A 15,939-nucleotide genomic window follows, 5' to 3' on the forward strand; every position below is an offset into this window, starting at 1 on the left:
TTTAGTGGATCCGGGGGATATCTATCTCCCACAGACTGTTTTTTAATTTTCTCTAAATCAAGGATTAGGAGTATTGGAGATTTATTGGAGATGCTCTAAGAAACACTAAAACACCTTACACATAGAGTCGCATATACGAGCCAATCTGTTTGGAATAGTATTTTAAAGTTTCTAGTCAATATCATTTATAGGAATATTAGAGTCTTATGTATTCTTAAAAACTATATTTTCAAAATTACGATATTGTAAATACAATGATATTTTTGGAATACTGAAAACTCATCTTTAATATAAAGTTTTTAAACTATAGCTAGCTTGTGTATAAATATCATAATTTGTAATGTTGTATTTTAAAAATATATTTTAAAACTACGGTATTTTTGATCTGTGATGATAGTTTTGAGAAACCAAACATACGTATTAATAAGTTGCAAGACCGTTGAGGCGTTGACTCGTCACTCGGTCTTTTGTCCATCAATCCCTCTCTTTCCCATCGCCAGATCACCTGGCCGGCCTTCTCCTGCAATGGATGCTACCATGGCGTTCACCTCCGGAAGCCCTACCCCCACGCGCTTCTACTCTTCAGCTTTGCTATCGTTGCGCACCCCCAAGAGCCTCTCTGTCTACGGCCCATGGCGATGGCGTGGGCGTGGGCGCCCCCTCCTCGCGCTCCGGCATCGGTCCCAGGCCCAGGCCGCCGCAGCGGCGGCCGGGGCGGCCGAAGCCTCCCACCACGATGTTGTAGTTGTGGGCGCTGGAATCGTAGGGCTTGCCATCGCGCGCCACCTCCTCCTCCACACTTCGCTCTCCGTTGCCATCGCCGACGCTGCCGTCCCCTGCTCTGGTGCCACAGGCGCAGGTACTCTTCCTTCGGCGCCTGCGTTGATGCTTCGGTGCTTCAGGCTTTATGGAGTTGGATGTAATACATCCTTTGGCGAGCCTCTGGCTTCGGGTTTCTACCTTGGGTGGGGTTCGTTGTGTGCAGGGCAGGGATACATATGGATGTCGCACCGGACGCCGGGGACTGACACGTGGGAGCTGGCGCTGCGGAGTAAGCAACTTTGGGAGGAGCTGGCGACCGAGGTTGACGGCCAGGGAGGCGGCGGAGCACGGGAGAAATTGGGGTGGATGAGGACAGGTAACCACGCTGCCACTATTTTGCGGTTTATTGCATCTTTGTCACTGTATCTAAAGTTCTAAACACTAGCAAACGAATCTGAGTAGTAGAATCGCTATGATATTAGTATATAATTTTTTATTATGAATGGTAATGACTGCACTACTGCTAGTGAAAGATTATTATAATCTCCTGTAGTCATGGATTTGATGCCACTCCTTGCTGTGTTGATAGTCTGATTTTAAGTCCATCCATACGTTACTCGAGTTTACTGATACCATTTTGTTAGATGTCCTATCATAGAAATTACATGATCTGTGCTGTATTATTCATTTATTATGTGCCATTTCTCAGTCTCAAACATGATTTTAAACAGAAAGTAAAAATGCTTCTATTGATTTTGTTAAGGAAGCTTGCTAGTTGGGAGAAGTTCGGAAGAGCTGGGCACATTGGACGAAAGGACCAAGGCTCTGTCTCAGGCAGGCATACATGCGGAATTCTTGTCAGCATCTTCATTACATGCATTAGAACCGGCACTCAGTGTAGGGAAAGATGGCGGTGCTATGTTCTTGCCGCAAGACTGTCAGATTGATGCATTCCAGGCTGTCTCTTTGATTGAGAAGGTTTTTTTTCCTTCAGGAGTTTGATTTTGTTCTGCGATGTGCGTTGTTAGCAGTGTCTCATTGATATTTCTTGGTTCATTTTCTTATGCAAGACCAATAACTCGTATTCCTCAGAAGGAAGGTATAGGGAGTTCTATAATGATCCTGCCATGTCATTAATAAGGTATTCAAGTTTCTTATTTTCAGACAACCTTTGTTCATTAATTGAAGAATACTTCCAGCTACCAGGCTTGTGTTCTCCATCTGTTAGGAACTCAAATGTTTTTTTAATCCCAGTCATTTTTCCTTTTCTCCACATCACTGATAATTGGCAAATGGTTTAATTCTATGCAGATCGGACGTTACTGGAAAAGTTGAAGCTGTCCAAACTTCCAGAAACATATTGTATGGCAGAAAAGCTTTTGTAATTGCTTCTGGTGCCTGGACTCGATCCTTATTGCATAGTTTCGTAGAACCAGCTTTGACGTTGGATATTCCTGTCAAGCCACGAAAGGTCTATCACTATATCTGAAATTTCTTGGATTGATTTTTGTTCGGAAATCTTGGTACTGACCGTTCAGCCATCCTCATATTATTGGTTATCATATGTTTACCTGATATGGAAAATAGAAGAGTGGATTGGATTTTATGTATTCTCGCAAGACTTGTTTTATAGAAGGGCAGACCTAGTGCAGTAGTGAGAGTTGTCTTACTGACTACTGAGTCACCAGGTCGCGAGTTCGAAGCAATCTCTTCGCATTTGCGGAGGAAGGTTTGCTTCAATTTATCCTTTTCTCAGACCCCACTCATGTGGGAGCCTTCAGCATTGGGTCTGTCCTTTCTTTTTTTGCAAGACTTCTTTTGTATGTTTACGTGAGATGCAGCACAACTAGTCATACTATATTGGATTCAGGCTCTTGAATATTTTTTTCACATGGAAACAATGCTGCCTGCTTATTAATAAGAGTTACGTAAGTGTGTAACCTTCTGCATGAACTAATGCAAGGAGTTGCCAGTCAAAAGGAACATGTGAAAGTGCTCATGCTAGCAAACAATTGAGCTATTTCAGATTGATCTGTTGAACACAGTTTCACATTTCACATTTGTCCTCTAATCGATCTGTAAATTCTCATATGTTATTCCTTGCTACATATAGTATTTATGGCTATTTTTCGTTCCTGCTATCTCATCCAACAATTAACAACACAAGATATAATCTCACATGTTTCCTTTTCAGGGTCATCTTCTTGTGTTGGAGAAATTCGACAAGGTTAAGTTAAATCATGCCCTAATGGAGGTTGGATATGTTGACCATCAGATTACAAAGTCAAATAGCACACACATAGCTTCAGAATCTAGTGAAGATGAGCTTGGTGCTTTATCAGTATCAATGACTGCAACCTTAGATACAAAGGGAAATTTAGTTCTAGGTAATTTACGGAGCACAATCTTCTCCAATCGCTCCAAGTTCCAGTTTCTTCTTAGGAGCAAAACAAATATTCCATTTTAAGTGACCTACAGAAAATAGTTGAATATATGGCATCTGTATGCTATAGGAAGCAGCCGGGAGTTCAAAGGTTTTTCGAGGGAGGTTGATAGATCCGTTGTTCAGTGTATATGGGAACGTGCAGGAGAGTTTTTTCCTGCAATGAAGAATGTTTCTTTTGATATTGATCAGAATACTCAAATCAGAATAGGGCATCGTCCATACAGTAAGTTTCTTAAAAGAGAGAGAGAGAAGCATAGTCTGAATTCTTCATTACAATGCAATTAGCTTTGTGCCCTTATCTGATACTAACAGAAATAAATATCTTATCTGTTTCAGTGCCTGATGGAAAGCCAGTTATTGACTTTATTCCTAATCTCTCAAATATTTTGATTGCAACTGGACACGAAGGAAGTGGACTTACTTTGGTGAGTCACTAATCACTGTATCAATTCGCTCCAGTTACTAGTGTTTCTATATTAGATCTTTTTCTGTTTAATTATGCAATTGAAAAGATGAAAGGGGTAAAAGCGAGGAGCCCTGGTGGTATCTCAATTGAGATATGGAGATGTCTCAGGAACATAGCTATAGTATGGCTAACCAAATTGTTCAACCATATCTTCCGGCCGAACAAGATATCTGACGAGTGGGAGAGAAGTATATTGGTACCAATCTATAAGGATAAGTGAGATATTAAAAGTTATACTAATTACTGGGAAATTAAGTTGATGACCATAGTTTAAAGCTATGGGCGAGAGTTATCGAACATTGTCTTAGAGGAATAACGAGAATCTATTTGAACTAATTTGGTTTCATGTCCAGAAGGTCAACCATGGAAGCCATTTTCTTAATAAGACAAATGAGGGAGAAGAGAACAGAACAAGGATTTACACTTGGTTTTCATTGACTTAAAGAAGGCTTATAAGTTATAACAAACTACCAAGGAATGTTATGTGGTGGGCTTGGACAAACATAAAGTTCCAACGAAGTACGTTAAAATCATTAAAGATATGTACAACAATGTTGTGACTAGTGTTCGAACATGTGATGAGGACACATATGACTTCCTAGTTAGAATGGGACTTCATCAAATATTAGTTTTGAGCTCTTCCCTTTTTTTTGCCTTGGTGACAACTAAGATCACAAGGGACATATAAGTGGATATCTCTTATGCTTTTTTGCGGATGATGTAGTGCTAGTTGATGAAAGTCGGGCAGGAGTAGATAGGACTCTAGAATCTAAATGTTTTAGACTTAGTAGAACAAAAACATAATATATGATATGTGATTTTGGCACTACTACATATGAGGAAGGAGATGTTAGTTTGGAAGGTCAAATAGTGCATAGGAAGGACACCTTTAGATATTTAGGATCGATGCTACAGTGAGATAAGGATATTGATGAAAATGTTAGCCATAGAATCAAAATAGTGTGGATGAAGTGGCGTCAAGCATTTGACATTCTAGATGACAAGAGGATGCATAGAAGCTAAAATGCAAGTTCTATTGGACGATGATTAGACATGTTATGATGCATGGTGCAAAATGTTGACCTATAAAAAGATGACATGTTCAACAGATAAGCGTTGTGGAAATGCATATGTTGTATTGGATTTGTAGCCATACAAGAAGGGACGAGTACGGAATGATATACATGATAGGCTAGGTGTAGCAACTGTTAGATGTGTATCTATATATTCTTGTGTATCCCTATTGTATAATGGCTTTAGTGCATACTTACCCTCATGTACCGGCATATACCAGCTTTAACGCCTCATATTCAATACAAGTCTTATTCTTAATATGGTACGAGAGCTAGGTTCTAGGGTTAGTTTTTATTTCCTTTTGTTGTGAGGATCTCTTGCCTTCTAAGTTCTTCCACCAACGGGCACGTATAGCGAGGTGCGTGTAGCCGCCAATGCAAAGCAAGCACATCTACCAGCGGGCGAGGCACGTGTAGCCGCCTCACTCAGCAGGCGCGTCCACCGGCGGGCAGCTCCTCATCCCGCCGAGCGGACGATCACATCGCACCAAGCGGGTGGCTTCGCGGCTTCCTCCTCTCTTCGATCACACGCGACTTCTCGCGTCGAGCGGGCGACTTCCTTATGCGCGCCTTATCGCGTGGCTTTGACCAGCGTAGCTTTGATTAGTTTCACTCTCACCAAACTATAAAAAAAAATAAAATAAAATAAAAAATCCTCATCTTTGATTTCTTCGTTCGGTGGGATTCCGATTCTGCCGGTGCTTTTCAATGGCACCAACTATCATGACTGGGTTCCACCCATGTGTCTACACATGCGTGGTTTGCGACTATGGTAGTTTTTTTACTGGTAATCTGTCGTGTCCAGTTTGCGGGTGTCTGGGAAGACGTGTCGGCGAGAGTAGACCGGTGAGGGCACCGGTGCACGTCGGTTAGCTTGGTAGGCCAAGTCCGGAGGGGACGAGGCCGGCAGCCCACGCGCTGGTCGCGGCACTGGCGGCAGCCGCACTAGGCGAGGGGACGCCGAGGTCGGAGGTGGTGGGGGTCACGGCAGCGTCGACGGGGAGGACAGGTACGGCGCCAGAGGTGGCAGTGGGCTGCATGGCGGCTGCCCTGGGGTTGCCCGGAGAAGGGGAGGGCGCGAATGTGGTGGGCGGCGCCGCGGCCACCGAGCACGCCGGCTAGTCGGGGGCGCAGTGGAGCCTGAGCTCGCCGGCTTGGGGGAGGAGGACGCCGACCGGAGAGGGAGAGGCGCGACCGCCGGAGAAGGGGGAGAAGCGGGCCTGTTGGAGGTGGATACGGATCCGGCGGCGTTGGCGCGGCGGGAGACGAATCCAGCGGCGATGGCGTGACGGGAGGGTTCCGACGATGCGGGCGCGACAAGACAGGGCGCGCGCGGCTCCGGCGGGTGGAGGAGACGGCGCAGGGGCGCGGTCCAGTGGGAGCAGAGGGAGGCGGCTGGCGCAGTCAGGAGTTGGTCGGCGGTGGCTGTGAAGGGAGGGAGAAGAGGAAGGTGGCGGCGGGGGGGAGGGAGGAGAGAAAAAAAGAAACTGACTCTGATACCATATTGGAAACCCTAACCTTAACAGGGGCTGGGTGTTGTATTAATAGACTTGAGTAAACTGGGCCAGACCCATTACAGAGGGTGAGATAGTAATTACACGGGGAAAACCCCAAACCCTAAATGGGTATTCTAACAGGAACGAGATTGTTCCCACATTCCTGGAATGGAACGAACGTTCCCAGTTCCTAGTTTCTAAGGTGTGTTTTTTGTTCTCGTCGTCATCCGCCCCATGAATGTTACTCATCAGATGAAAGGAAAGTTCGAGCCAACGATGTTATTTAAGGACTTAGAGGGTGGAGAATGTTGTGGTGTTTGACAATGCGGAAAAAGATCTTATTTGCAGATTTATTCAAGGGTGGAGAAACGAGAGATTGATAAAAGGTTAGATGCTTTAGATAAGAAAAACACATCTAATGTTGATAGCACATAAATCGTGTTAACTCACACACTCGATCGTAACTCTGTGGATTATCAGTCTGGTCGATCCGTCGATCGATCACCGATCGTCGCCAGCCGCCGTCGAACTTATCTAGCCAAACAACAAACGTCTCTGTTCTTCCTTGGGTTCTACTTATACGGCATTGATATCAATTGTTTGTACTTGAGCTCACTGGCTATGGCTGCGACGAGCAGGACACCACCGCCGGACCGCCCACGCGTACGTCAGCGCCTGAGCGTCGGCTCAAGGAAGAAGAAAGAGAAAGACGTTCTATCGGGTCTGTCTCGGTCACTTTTGGACTTAGGTGAGATCCAAGCAGTGAATAAGGTCTTACTATACACACTTTAAAAGTTTATGGACCGGTTGACACACCCGCTCAAGTTAAGGGACCGAAAATGCACTTTACTCATCCCATCTCCTTTCTATACCTTCTGACTCATCCTGCTACTACTAGACCTGCCTCAAGCTTGGTGTCGCACCACAATAGCAGCCTCACCTTCTTCAGATGTGTCTATCTTTTGTTTGGTGTCTTCTTCTGTGGCCCCTTTATCGGTGCCTTCCTTGGAGCCTGTTTCTCTAGCCTCTGACTACACAAGCCTCCAGTGACACATGTCTACACCCGTTTGGTCGTAAATTCTTCTGGTATGTCATCTTCCTATGATGTACCTTCTTCTGATGATTCACCTTTGATTGATGTTCTCTATTCTCCTAAGGAGTCAGCGCCCTCTGCCAACTCTTCACCAGTGCTACCTCTTAGACAGTTACTTTTTTCGTCAGCCACCCAATTAGTACTCTCCTTCAGGTTTTGTCGCTATCGCTCTTTCTAACTCGACTTCTTATCGTGAATTCGTGATGCTATTCTTCGTCCCCAATGACAACTTGTGATGTTTAAGGAGACTGCTGCTCTTGAGTGTACTAGCACTTGGGAGCTTGTTCCTCATCCTCCTCATGTTCAGCCAATCAGCCTATCACCTGTAAGTGGGTTTATAAGATTAAGACCCTCTCCGATGGTTCTCTTGAGTGTTATAAGTCTCGTCTTGCTGCCTTTGGTTTTCATCAGGAACATGGGCTCGATTATTTTGAAACTTTTGCTTATGTTGCTCACATGACAACACCAAATGAAGAAAAGCTTGTCTAACATCGGTTAAGAATTAAAATGGTTTGGCCATGTCCAATGGGGACCTCTAGAGATGCTGGTGTGTAGTGTGATCCAAAGACGCGATAGCAGCGAGAAGAGAGAAAGACCGAAGTTGGCATGAAAAAAGAATAAAAAAGACTTAAAAGATGGAATATACCCAAAGAATTATCCTTGAATACAGCTATCCATGTGCATGAAAAACAGCTATCCATGTGCCCAAACCTTAACTTGTGGATTATATTCAGTTTTTAACTCTAACTTACCCCAATTTGTTTGGGACTAAAAGGCTTTTTTTAGTAGTTAGGCAGTTGAAACGTTAAAAAAAATATTGTGTCAGTGGTTTTGTCCTTTAGATACAGAGCGATCCTTCCTTGAACAGGACTAGTAACTTTTTGTGGCATAAGGGTGAAAAGTGGAGAGTTCCGTGATCCAGTTCTTTGAGCACGCATAAGGTTGTATAACATACCCTCACACTCCTGGTCAACAATAGTTACAGAACAACTAGATAAGATAGTTGTATTTTTTCCTTTTGGTGCCGATTCATGGTAGTTGAATTACTTTGCGGGAGGGATGGCATGTTCGTGATTCCAAATAAGATAGATGAATTTGTTGCGTTGCATGCCAACAGGGATTGAGACACTCTGCTTTCTACTATTCTACTGTTATTTCCCATATAAGAAGATAAAAGAGTTAACGTTGTTCTGCCAAATTTTCTTTAGGCACTAGGCACTGCTGAAATGGTCACTGATATGATTCTTGGGAATCCTGGAAAAGTGAGCTACTCACCTTTTTCCATCAAACGCAGATTTTCAGGTAATTTTGGTAAATAAGGCTGAATTATTTTCTTTTCTTTTCTTGAAAAATATTCTTGTTTTTGTGATTCAGACTTCTGTTGTCTCTCTCCAATACAGTTTAAAATCAGGACTGATTTTCTATGTCTTGAAAGCTAATTTCAAGACAATTTTATTTATGTACTCTAGTTCTTTAGTTGCACACAATGTTTTTAAAATAAAGAACTGCTGGATTGCAGATCAAACCAATTTATACTTAGCTTCTGATTTGTGTTGTTTACTCGAGTTCATGTCAGATTAATCCATCACATTTCAAGGTGCTGTGCACTCCATCGTTTGTGTAAAATGCTGTTTGGACGAAAGTACTGTTCTTTCCTCTCAGCAACTTGATGCTCTTTTGATCTATTAATGTTGGGGTATTTTAATTCTAGGCACTCAGATGGACATCTTCTTTTCTTTATATATTTGACAGTAGTAAAATGCCAAATTTTGGTTAGTGGATTGCATGGATGCTGGGGCATCCTTTACATCTGTCTATGTCTAAGTCATGTATTCTATTGGAATAGTAAATTTTACTTCCAGAGCAAAGGACAATGCCAGAGGGCTTGCTAGTTGACGAAGTTTGTCAAGCATGCAACTGGTATATGTGATCTCCTTCAACCCTTATTTCCACCAGATCCAGTAATCCTGCTTTTGCGTTGTCTTCTGATGCTGTTTAGTTGAGGGTGTGGTACTTCAGTCAGTAATTGCTGCTTGGAAACTACTTTCTTGTTTCATAAAGTATCTTTGCACAGTTTTTGACTGAGGCTGCTGAAATTCTCTGTTGAGTAACGTCTAGAGGCGTTCCTCCAGTCCGATCCACTTTTCATCATCAATTCAAACTCTGGGTAACTGATGCGACCATCCTGTTCAATATATTTATAAAATGTCAGGTATGCTAAATAAGAATGTGTTGTGCAATCCAGGACAATGAATAAAAACGTAGATGGAACCCTCCAACCAGTCTTTTAGATTTATACTGACCCTCGCCATAGTTTGTTATCTTTTATTTTGTCAAAAACTAGTTTGTAGTGTGTGTATGTGGTGGATGCTGGTGGTGTTGGGTGGTGGTGGTGGGGTGTTCTGAAGGTAGCTTGTTGATTTGCTTGTTTCAGCGAACTAGTAAAAAATCTGTGTTCTCTGCCTATTATAATTTATAAGTGATGCTTTAGCCAATCCGAAACTAACTTCAATTCATTCGAAATGGTCAAACGATACATGTTGCATACAATTCTAGGTTCCTAATACCTACCGAAAACTTTAAAACTTTATGACCGATAGTGAAGTGAATCACTTCTTTTCCTTTCCTTTTGTTGCAATTACAGTGTGATCAATATTTAAGTGATAATAATTTTGACTAATTAGTTTACTGAGTGCTAACCTTATCCTTGTCAACCTCTTGAATAATGTCGTTAACCAATTGCTCATCAGGCTTTAGTTCACCATCACTTAGAGTCTCCATTAACTCGGACATTTCAATAAAACCATTCCCGTCTTTGTCGAAGAACTCGAAAGCTTTAGGTAGATACTCGTCATTACTCATCTTTTTAATGTGAAGCAAGACTGTCACAAATTCCTCACAATCTAATGTGTCAGTTCCATGTATATCGCCCTGCAAAACGAAGAAAGTTGTATTAGGTCGTTGCAGTGTTAAACTGATAATTGATTTTGTGCAACTTTGTAGTGCGAGCATTGATTTTATAATGCAAATTACACTTTTAGGTTTGTGAATACTGCTGCAATTGCAGATGGAATTTACCTCTTCGACTCTATTCACTGTAGTTCACTTGCCAGTATGCTAGACATCCTAGTACTACATTTGTATAATATAAGAATACCAAATGGTGGTCCTTGCACTCACCGCTTGTAACAACATCTTTATCTCTTCCTCTGGAACAGGATGATCGTTTATCCGGAAACCCTCCTTCAGCTCTTCAAGTGACAAACTACCGTCCTTGTTTTTGTCCATTGTATGGAACATCTCTTTGAATTTGCCAATCTCTTCCATCGGTAAATTCATGGCGACGACCTGCATTAATCATTGGCAAAAAAAAAAAGAGAGAGATCAGTCGGCCTGTCGCTTGAAGGAATTAAGGGTAGTAACAGCGAGTTATCTGCAACTTACTCCAAGTGCCTTCTTCTTAAGCTTGTTCATAGACGACAACTGCTTCAGCCTCGACCGAACAACCTCTCCGAGTGACACATTTGAAGCCTTATCAGCATTCTTGAGCCAAGGGTGCTCTGTTTTTTTCCACGATAAAGTGCTTATGGTTAAATACGCAGCATGATTAAACCATTTCGGTTTTTTTTCTTCAATGATGGCAATAACAGGCTCTTCAAGAAAAACCTTGTTTTTTTTTCTAGGAACGGATGCAGCCTGCCCGTTCTATTTGGTTTTCAGTAAACTTATAAGATTGAACTTAAGGCTACTAACCAAGGACTTGCTTTGCCGTCAACCGTGTACAAGGATCTGGGTCAAGCATCCTCGTGACAAGATCCTTTGCGCTCTGGGAGACCTTGGGCCATGGATCCTTCTGTAAGTTAATTACCCCACGGAGTATCGACTGTGCAATTTTCTCATCGGAGCCTGCGATCGTTGAAACAAACAACATTGCATCAGTGGTCGCCGAATGAACTATGAGAATGAAAATAGAATAGAACAGCGTTCACCTCCCCAAAACGGAGGGAACCCGCAGAGAAGGATGTGCAGGATGACACCAGCGCTCCACACGTCTATCTCTGGCCCATAGCTTCTCTTGAGAACCTCTGGAGCCATGTAACACCCGCTGCCAACCACTTCGGTGAACCGATCTCCTGCACCGACAGAGCTCGCCATGTATGTCAGAGTGAACAGGGCTTGCGACGGAGATGCGGTGGCCGTCGTACCAGGCTTGAAGAACACGGAGAGGCCGAAGTCGATGGCCTTGAGAGGTGACTCCTCCGACTTGTTCACGAACAGGAAGTTCTCCGGCTTCAGGTCCCTGTGCATCACTCCGTTCTCGTGGCACAGCTGCGTGTCGAACGAGGCGGGAACGGCGGGGTAAGACGCTGGCGAATTCATGCGGGCGGCCTCGCTCGGTCCCTCGTCTGGTCATGGACGACAGACAGAGACAGACGGTTACCTGCACGACCTCGACGATGGTGCGGGCGAGCTTGGCGGCGGCGCGCTCGGAGTAGTGCTTCCGCTCGAAGATGCGGTCGAAGAGCTCGCCGCCCTCGCAGAGCTCCATGACGAGGTGCACACCGTCGTCGTCCTCGCACGCCTCGCGCAGGCACGCGACCCTGCCCCCGCTCACCTCCGACATGCGCCGCGTGATCTCCACCTCGCGCTGCACGTCGGTCGCGTCGGGCCCGGCGAGGCGCAGGAGCAGCCGCTTCCGCCGGATCGTCTTGCACGCCAGGGCCTCCCCCGTGGCGGCGTCCTCGCACCGCCGCGTGACGCCGAACTCGCCGCGCCCGAGCTCCGCGCCGAGCCGGTACCGCCGCGAGAAGTCCGGGTCGAAGGTGCCGGCGTCGCCCAGGATGGAGGCGCGTTTCCTGCCCTTCCTGGCGCCCTTCTTTTTCTTCTTCTTCTCCTTGCTGCCGTGGTCGGAGGAGCAGCACGGGCCGTCGTGGTTGGTGACGGGGAGGACGGCAGCGGCACCCCGGCCTCCGCGGCGCAGAATCTTCAGCTTGGTGGCCGCGATGGCGGAGTGGCAGCCACCCATGGCGCCACCGTCGCCCGACGCCGGGTGCTCGCTATCTCCGCCGCTAGCCCCCTCGTGCCTCGACCTTTCCTTACCCTCTTCCTCGGTCTAATTTCGGTGCTTGCGATGCGCGCGCGCGATCGCCGATCGGGGAACGTCCCGACAGGTTCCTATTGTTGGCTGGCTGTGGCTGGCCGTCAGTGCCGTGGCGTGTTCTGTGCCGATCGCTCGGAAACCAGTAAAAATGCCGCCAAATATTCTCCTCGGTCCAAATGTACTGCTACAATAAGCTGATATAGTGCCGGCAAAATAACTTCCTTTCCACTCCAAGGATGATCCTTTACTTTTTTTTTATTAAGTTCGATTTCAATTAAGGACCACCTTTAATTAAAGATGAATATGGACTACATGACTTTTTATGCTTTACTTTTAAGTTTGGTTTTAATTGAAGATGACTACTCCCTTCGTCTACATGATTTAGTTGTTTTAGTTTTGTTCTAAATCAAACTATTTGAACTTTAACCAGTAATATATATATATATATATATATATATATAAGATTAAATTATTTTAAACTAGAAGAATTATGTATTATGGTAGTTCAAGTCATAATGAATCTAGAAACTTTACTTTTGTGTTGTAAAGTTTTATGAAATATCTGGTGTAACCAATCAAAGTTGATATTAATTAACTTAAAACAAACCTAAAACAAATAAATTATGTGGATGGAGAGAGTATGAAGTATGTGACTTTTTTATGTGTTAAACTTTGTAATAAGTTTAGTCTAAATCCAAAGGGAAGAAACCGGGTGTTTAATTCCATTGTTAAAAAAACTAAAGGCAAAACAACCACCCACTTCTTTTGTGTTCAGCATGCATGCAAGCATGCATAAAATCTGAAGTGACTTGGGCATATATGCATTGGTTTTTGTTTTTTTAAAGAATCATAGCTGCTAAACTAATGTCTTGTTTGTATCCCTGCTCTAAAGTTTAGCTGCTAAGCTTTAGACCACTTTAGTAGTTCCTGGGGCTTTGTCTGTCGAGCTGTATCGCCGTTAATTGTTAGTCAGCTAATAAGTTATTAACTATTTTAGCTAGGTTGGAGCAGTTAATCGCTAATAAATATTTAAGAAGTATAATTAACAATTAGCTAGTATATTAACTGAAATATTCTAAACCTCTCAACTAATTTTAACTGCTAACTGTTAATTTTAGAGGTTTAAAATAGGGTCTCAGTCTTCTTTCCTTCTAGAGGTTGCTCTCGTGTGTTGTGGCCATTGTTCACATGGTCGATGAATGCGGAGATCATGGTCGCAAGGGTGACACAGTTCTAGTTGTAGTAGGAGGCATATTGGAATTTGGTGCTCATGATGAACACTCTATTTGGTCCCACCATCTTCAGTGTTAGGTAGGTATAGTTAGGAACGATAATATTTTACTAAATATGCCCTCCATCAAGCAAGGTGTGGTAAGTGTCACAGCAGTCTGCCTCAAAGGTGAGTGGCTCTTTGTAGAAGTTATCTGACGCACCAAATGTGACACGAAGGCGGGTGCGGACAAGGGAGAAGGCTTCGTTGCCTCAGATGACCCCATAGAACGATGTTCTATTCAGGTATGCGTTTGTTTCGTAGGATCGTCTTATGGAGGGTCTCGGCACAAAGGATGATGAGTCTAATGATAGTGTCCATGAGGACCATGGAGAGGTGTGTTTCCCATGATCAAGTTAACCACGAGTGGGTAGCACTCTAGGTGGGAGACATGGTCGGGATGATTGCCTCGATTGAAGATTATAACCATCTCAGTCCACCGAAGCCACATCAGGGCAGTTATGGTATCAAGGGTGATCAACTCTCGCTTGTAATACACCATTAGTGCTTCAACTTATAGGTCTGGGCCATCAAAGATCATCAAGAGCTAGTCAGGGTTGGGAAACTTGATGCCCTTCCTCTGCTTGTCGCTAGTTCCCCTATTTAGCCCCATGCTCATGCCATTGGTCCAGTGCCATCGTTCGTACGTGTACACCCATGTGTTGCCATGTCACGACTTTTCCAATCAAATCCACAAAACCGTGAAACTAGAGTTGACCTCTAAACCAAACACTTTTAAAAAACTCAACAACTTTATCGTGAAGGTGTTTTGTGATGAAATTGATGAAGCTAAACTCAAAAATATGAAGTCGAGTAGTCCCAAACACGCTTTTAGGATATCACTAGTAGTTTACCCATATCCATACTTATATTCAAACTTCACTCTGCGAACAGTGCAGTCTACAGTGCAAAATAGTGTTTTGGGTGACCATATGGGTGAAGTGTTGGACATGGTCATAAGCGTGTCTCCAACAACTCTCTCGTCTCATCTCATTATCTATTTCAAACTTCACGCTGTAAACAACATTGACTATAATGCAAAAACAGTGTTTTGCATGGCCATAAGCACCATAACGTACCAATCACACACCACTACATCACTCGTCAGTAAGGTTGTCTTCATCATACCGTGTATATGGTCGTGTAAAACACAATTTTAAATTATAAATTGCATTGTTTATAAAAGAAAGTTTGAAATAAGAGATGTAATAGGACAAGTAAAATATTGAAGAATGAAGATAGCCTAAGGTCTTGTTCGTTTCAGTCCGTTCCTACCCTCGTTCCACACGAAACGAATCAATCCAGCTTCAAATCCAAAAAGTTGTTCGTTTTGACACTCACCGGAAACAAATTCGTCTGACTTCAACTCTTGAAAGGGAAATGTGCCCTTGGGCCATTTCTAAGTATTTTGGTGATTAAGTGTCCAACACAAATGGTGATGTGCTAAACTATACAAAATGGTGGACAAAGTGCAAATCAATACAAAGGTATGATTCTAGACTTAGTACATTGGTTTTTGTGTACTAACATATTTGTCTAAGTGCTAGAATCAGAGAAAAGACAAATGGAAAAGACTTGGCTCGAGCAGCCAAGACTCTGCTCAGTCTGGATGCACCGGACAGTGTCCGGTGCGCCAGGCTGGCTCTGGTGAAAAGGCCGCTCTCAGGAATTGAACGGCGGCGTACGGCTATAAATCACCGGACTGTCCGATGGTGCACCGGACTGTCCGGTGAGCCAACGGTCGGCCGCGCAATCCGCGCATGACGCGTGGCCGGGCCAACGGTCTGAAGGGGGCACCGGACTGTCTGGTGTGCACCGGACAATGTCCGGTGCGCCAATGGCTCCAAATCGCCAACGGTCGGCTGCGCCAGAACAGGAAATAAATCTGCACCGGACAGTGTCCGGTGCACCAGTTGACAGAAGGCAAGATTTGCCTTCTTGGATTGCTCCCAACGGCTCCTAGCTGCCTTGGGGCTATAAAAGGGGCCCCTAGGCGCATGAAGGAGAACACCAAGCATACTTTGAGCATTCTTGATCATTCACACTTCGTCTTTGCACACTCATTTGACATTCTTAGTGATTTGAGCTCTGTTCTAGTGAGAACTTTGTGATATTCATTTGAGCTCAAGTCTTGGTCGTGTGTGTGTGCGTATTGTTGTGGACTTGTGTGTGTTGCTCATCCCATCCTTACTTCCGTGTTCATTTGTGATCATCTTTTGTAAGGGCGAGAGA

At 44.1% G+C, this 15,939-nt stretch overlaps 2 protein-coding genes across 8 annotated transcripts; one reads left to right on the forward strand and one right to left on the reverse strand.

The window, feature by feature from the left end:
* Positions 1-450: 450 nt before the first annotated feature.
* On the forward strand, positions 451-11,090 carry LOC100281203 (uncharacterized). 7 transcript variants are annotated; one of them, NM_001154122.2, is made up of 10 exons: positions 452-859; positions 986-1,138; positions 1,526-1,740; positions 1,833-1,903; positions 2,074-2,233; positions 2,957-3,149; positions 3,276-3,431; positions 3,545-3,633; positions 8,545-8,638; positions 10,555-11,090. In NM_001154122.2, the coding sequence occupies exons 1-10, from the start codon at positions 526-528 to the stop codon at positions 10,557-10,559; spliced, it is 1,470 nt and encodes a 489-aa protein (NP_001147594.2). In that variant the 5' UTR covers positions 452-525; the 3' UTR covers positions 10,560-11,090. The 7 variants fall into 7 exon arrangements, with proteins under 7 accessions (XP_008651400.1, NP_001147594.2, XP_008651404.1 ...); XM_008653183.3 differs by lacking the exon at positions 10,555-11,090 and adding an exon at positions 8,711-8,896 and having other exon boundaries at positions 453-859; XM_020540501.3 differs by lacking the exon at positions 10,555-11,090 and adding an exon at positions 8,737-8,896 and having other exon boundaries at positions 453-859.
* On the reverse strand, positions 9,089-12,447 carry LOC103633012 (calcium-dependent protein kinase 22). Its single transcript, NM_001367879.1, has 8 exons — positions 11,778-12,447; positions 11,542-11,665; positions 11,326-11,469; positions 11,090-11,242; positions 10,781-10,896; positions 10,517-10,684; positions 10,037-10,267; positions 9,089-9,521 (listed from the first exon to the last, which is right to left on the reverse strand). Exons 1-8 carry the CDS (start codon positions 12,360-12,362, stop codon positions 9,390-9,392), a joined length of 1,653 nt encoding a protein of 550 aa, NP_001354808.1. The 5' UTR covers positions 12,363-12,447; the 3' UTR covers positions 9,089-9,389.
* Positions 12,448-15,939: the final 3,492 nt, after the last annotated feature.

This window comes from Zea mays, chromosome 7 (genome assembly GCF_902167145.1).
Source record: "Zea mays cultivar B73 chromosome 7, Zm-B73-REFERENCE-NAM-5.0, whole genome shotgun sequence".
NCBI classification, from domain to species: Eukaryota; Viridiplantae; Streptophyta; class Magnoliopsida; order Poales; family Poaceae; genus Zea; species Zea mays.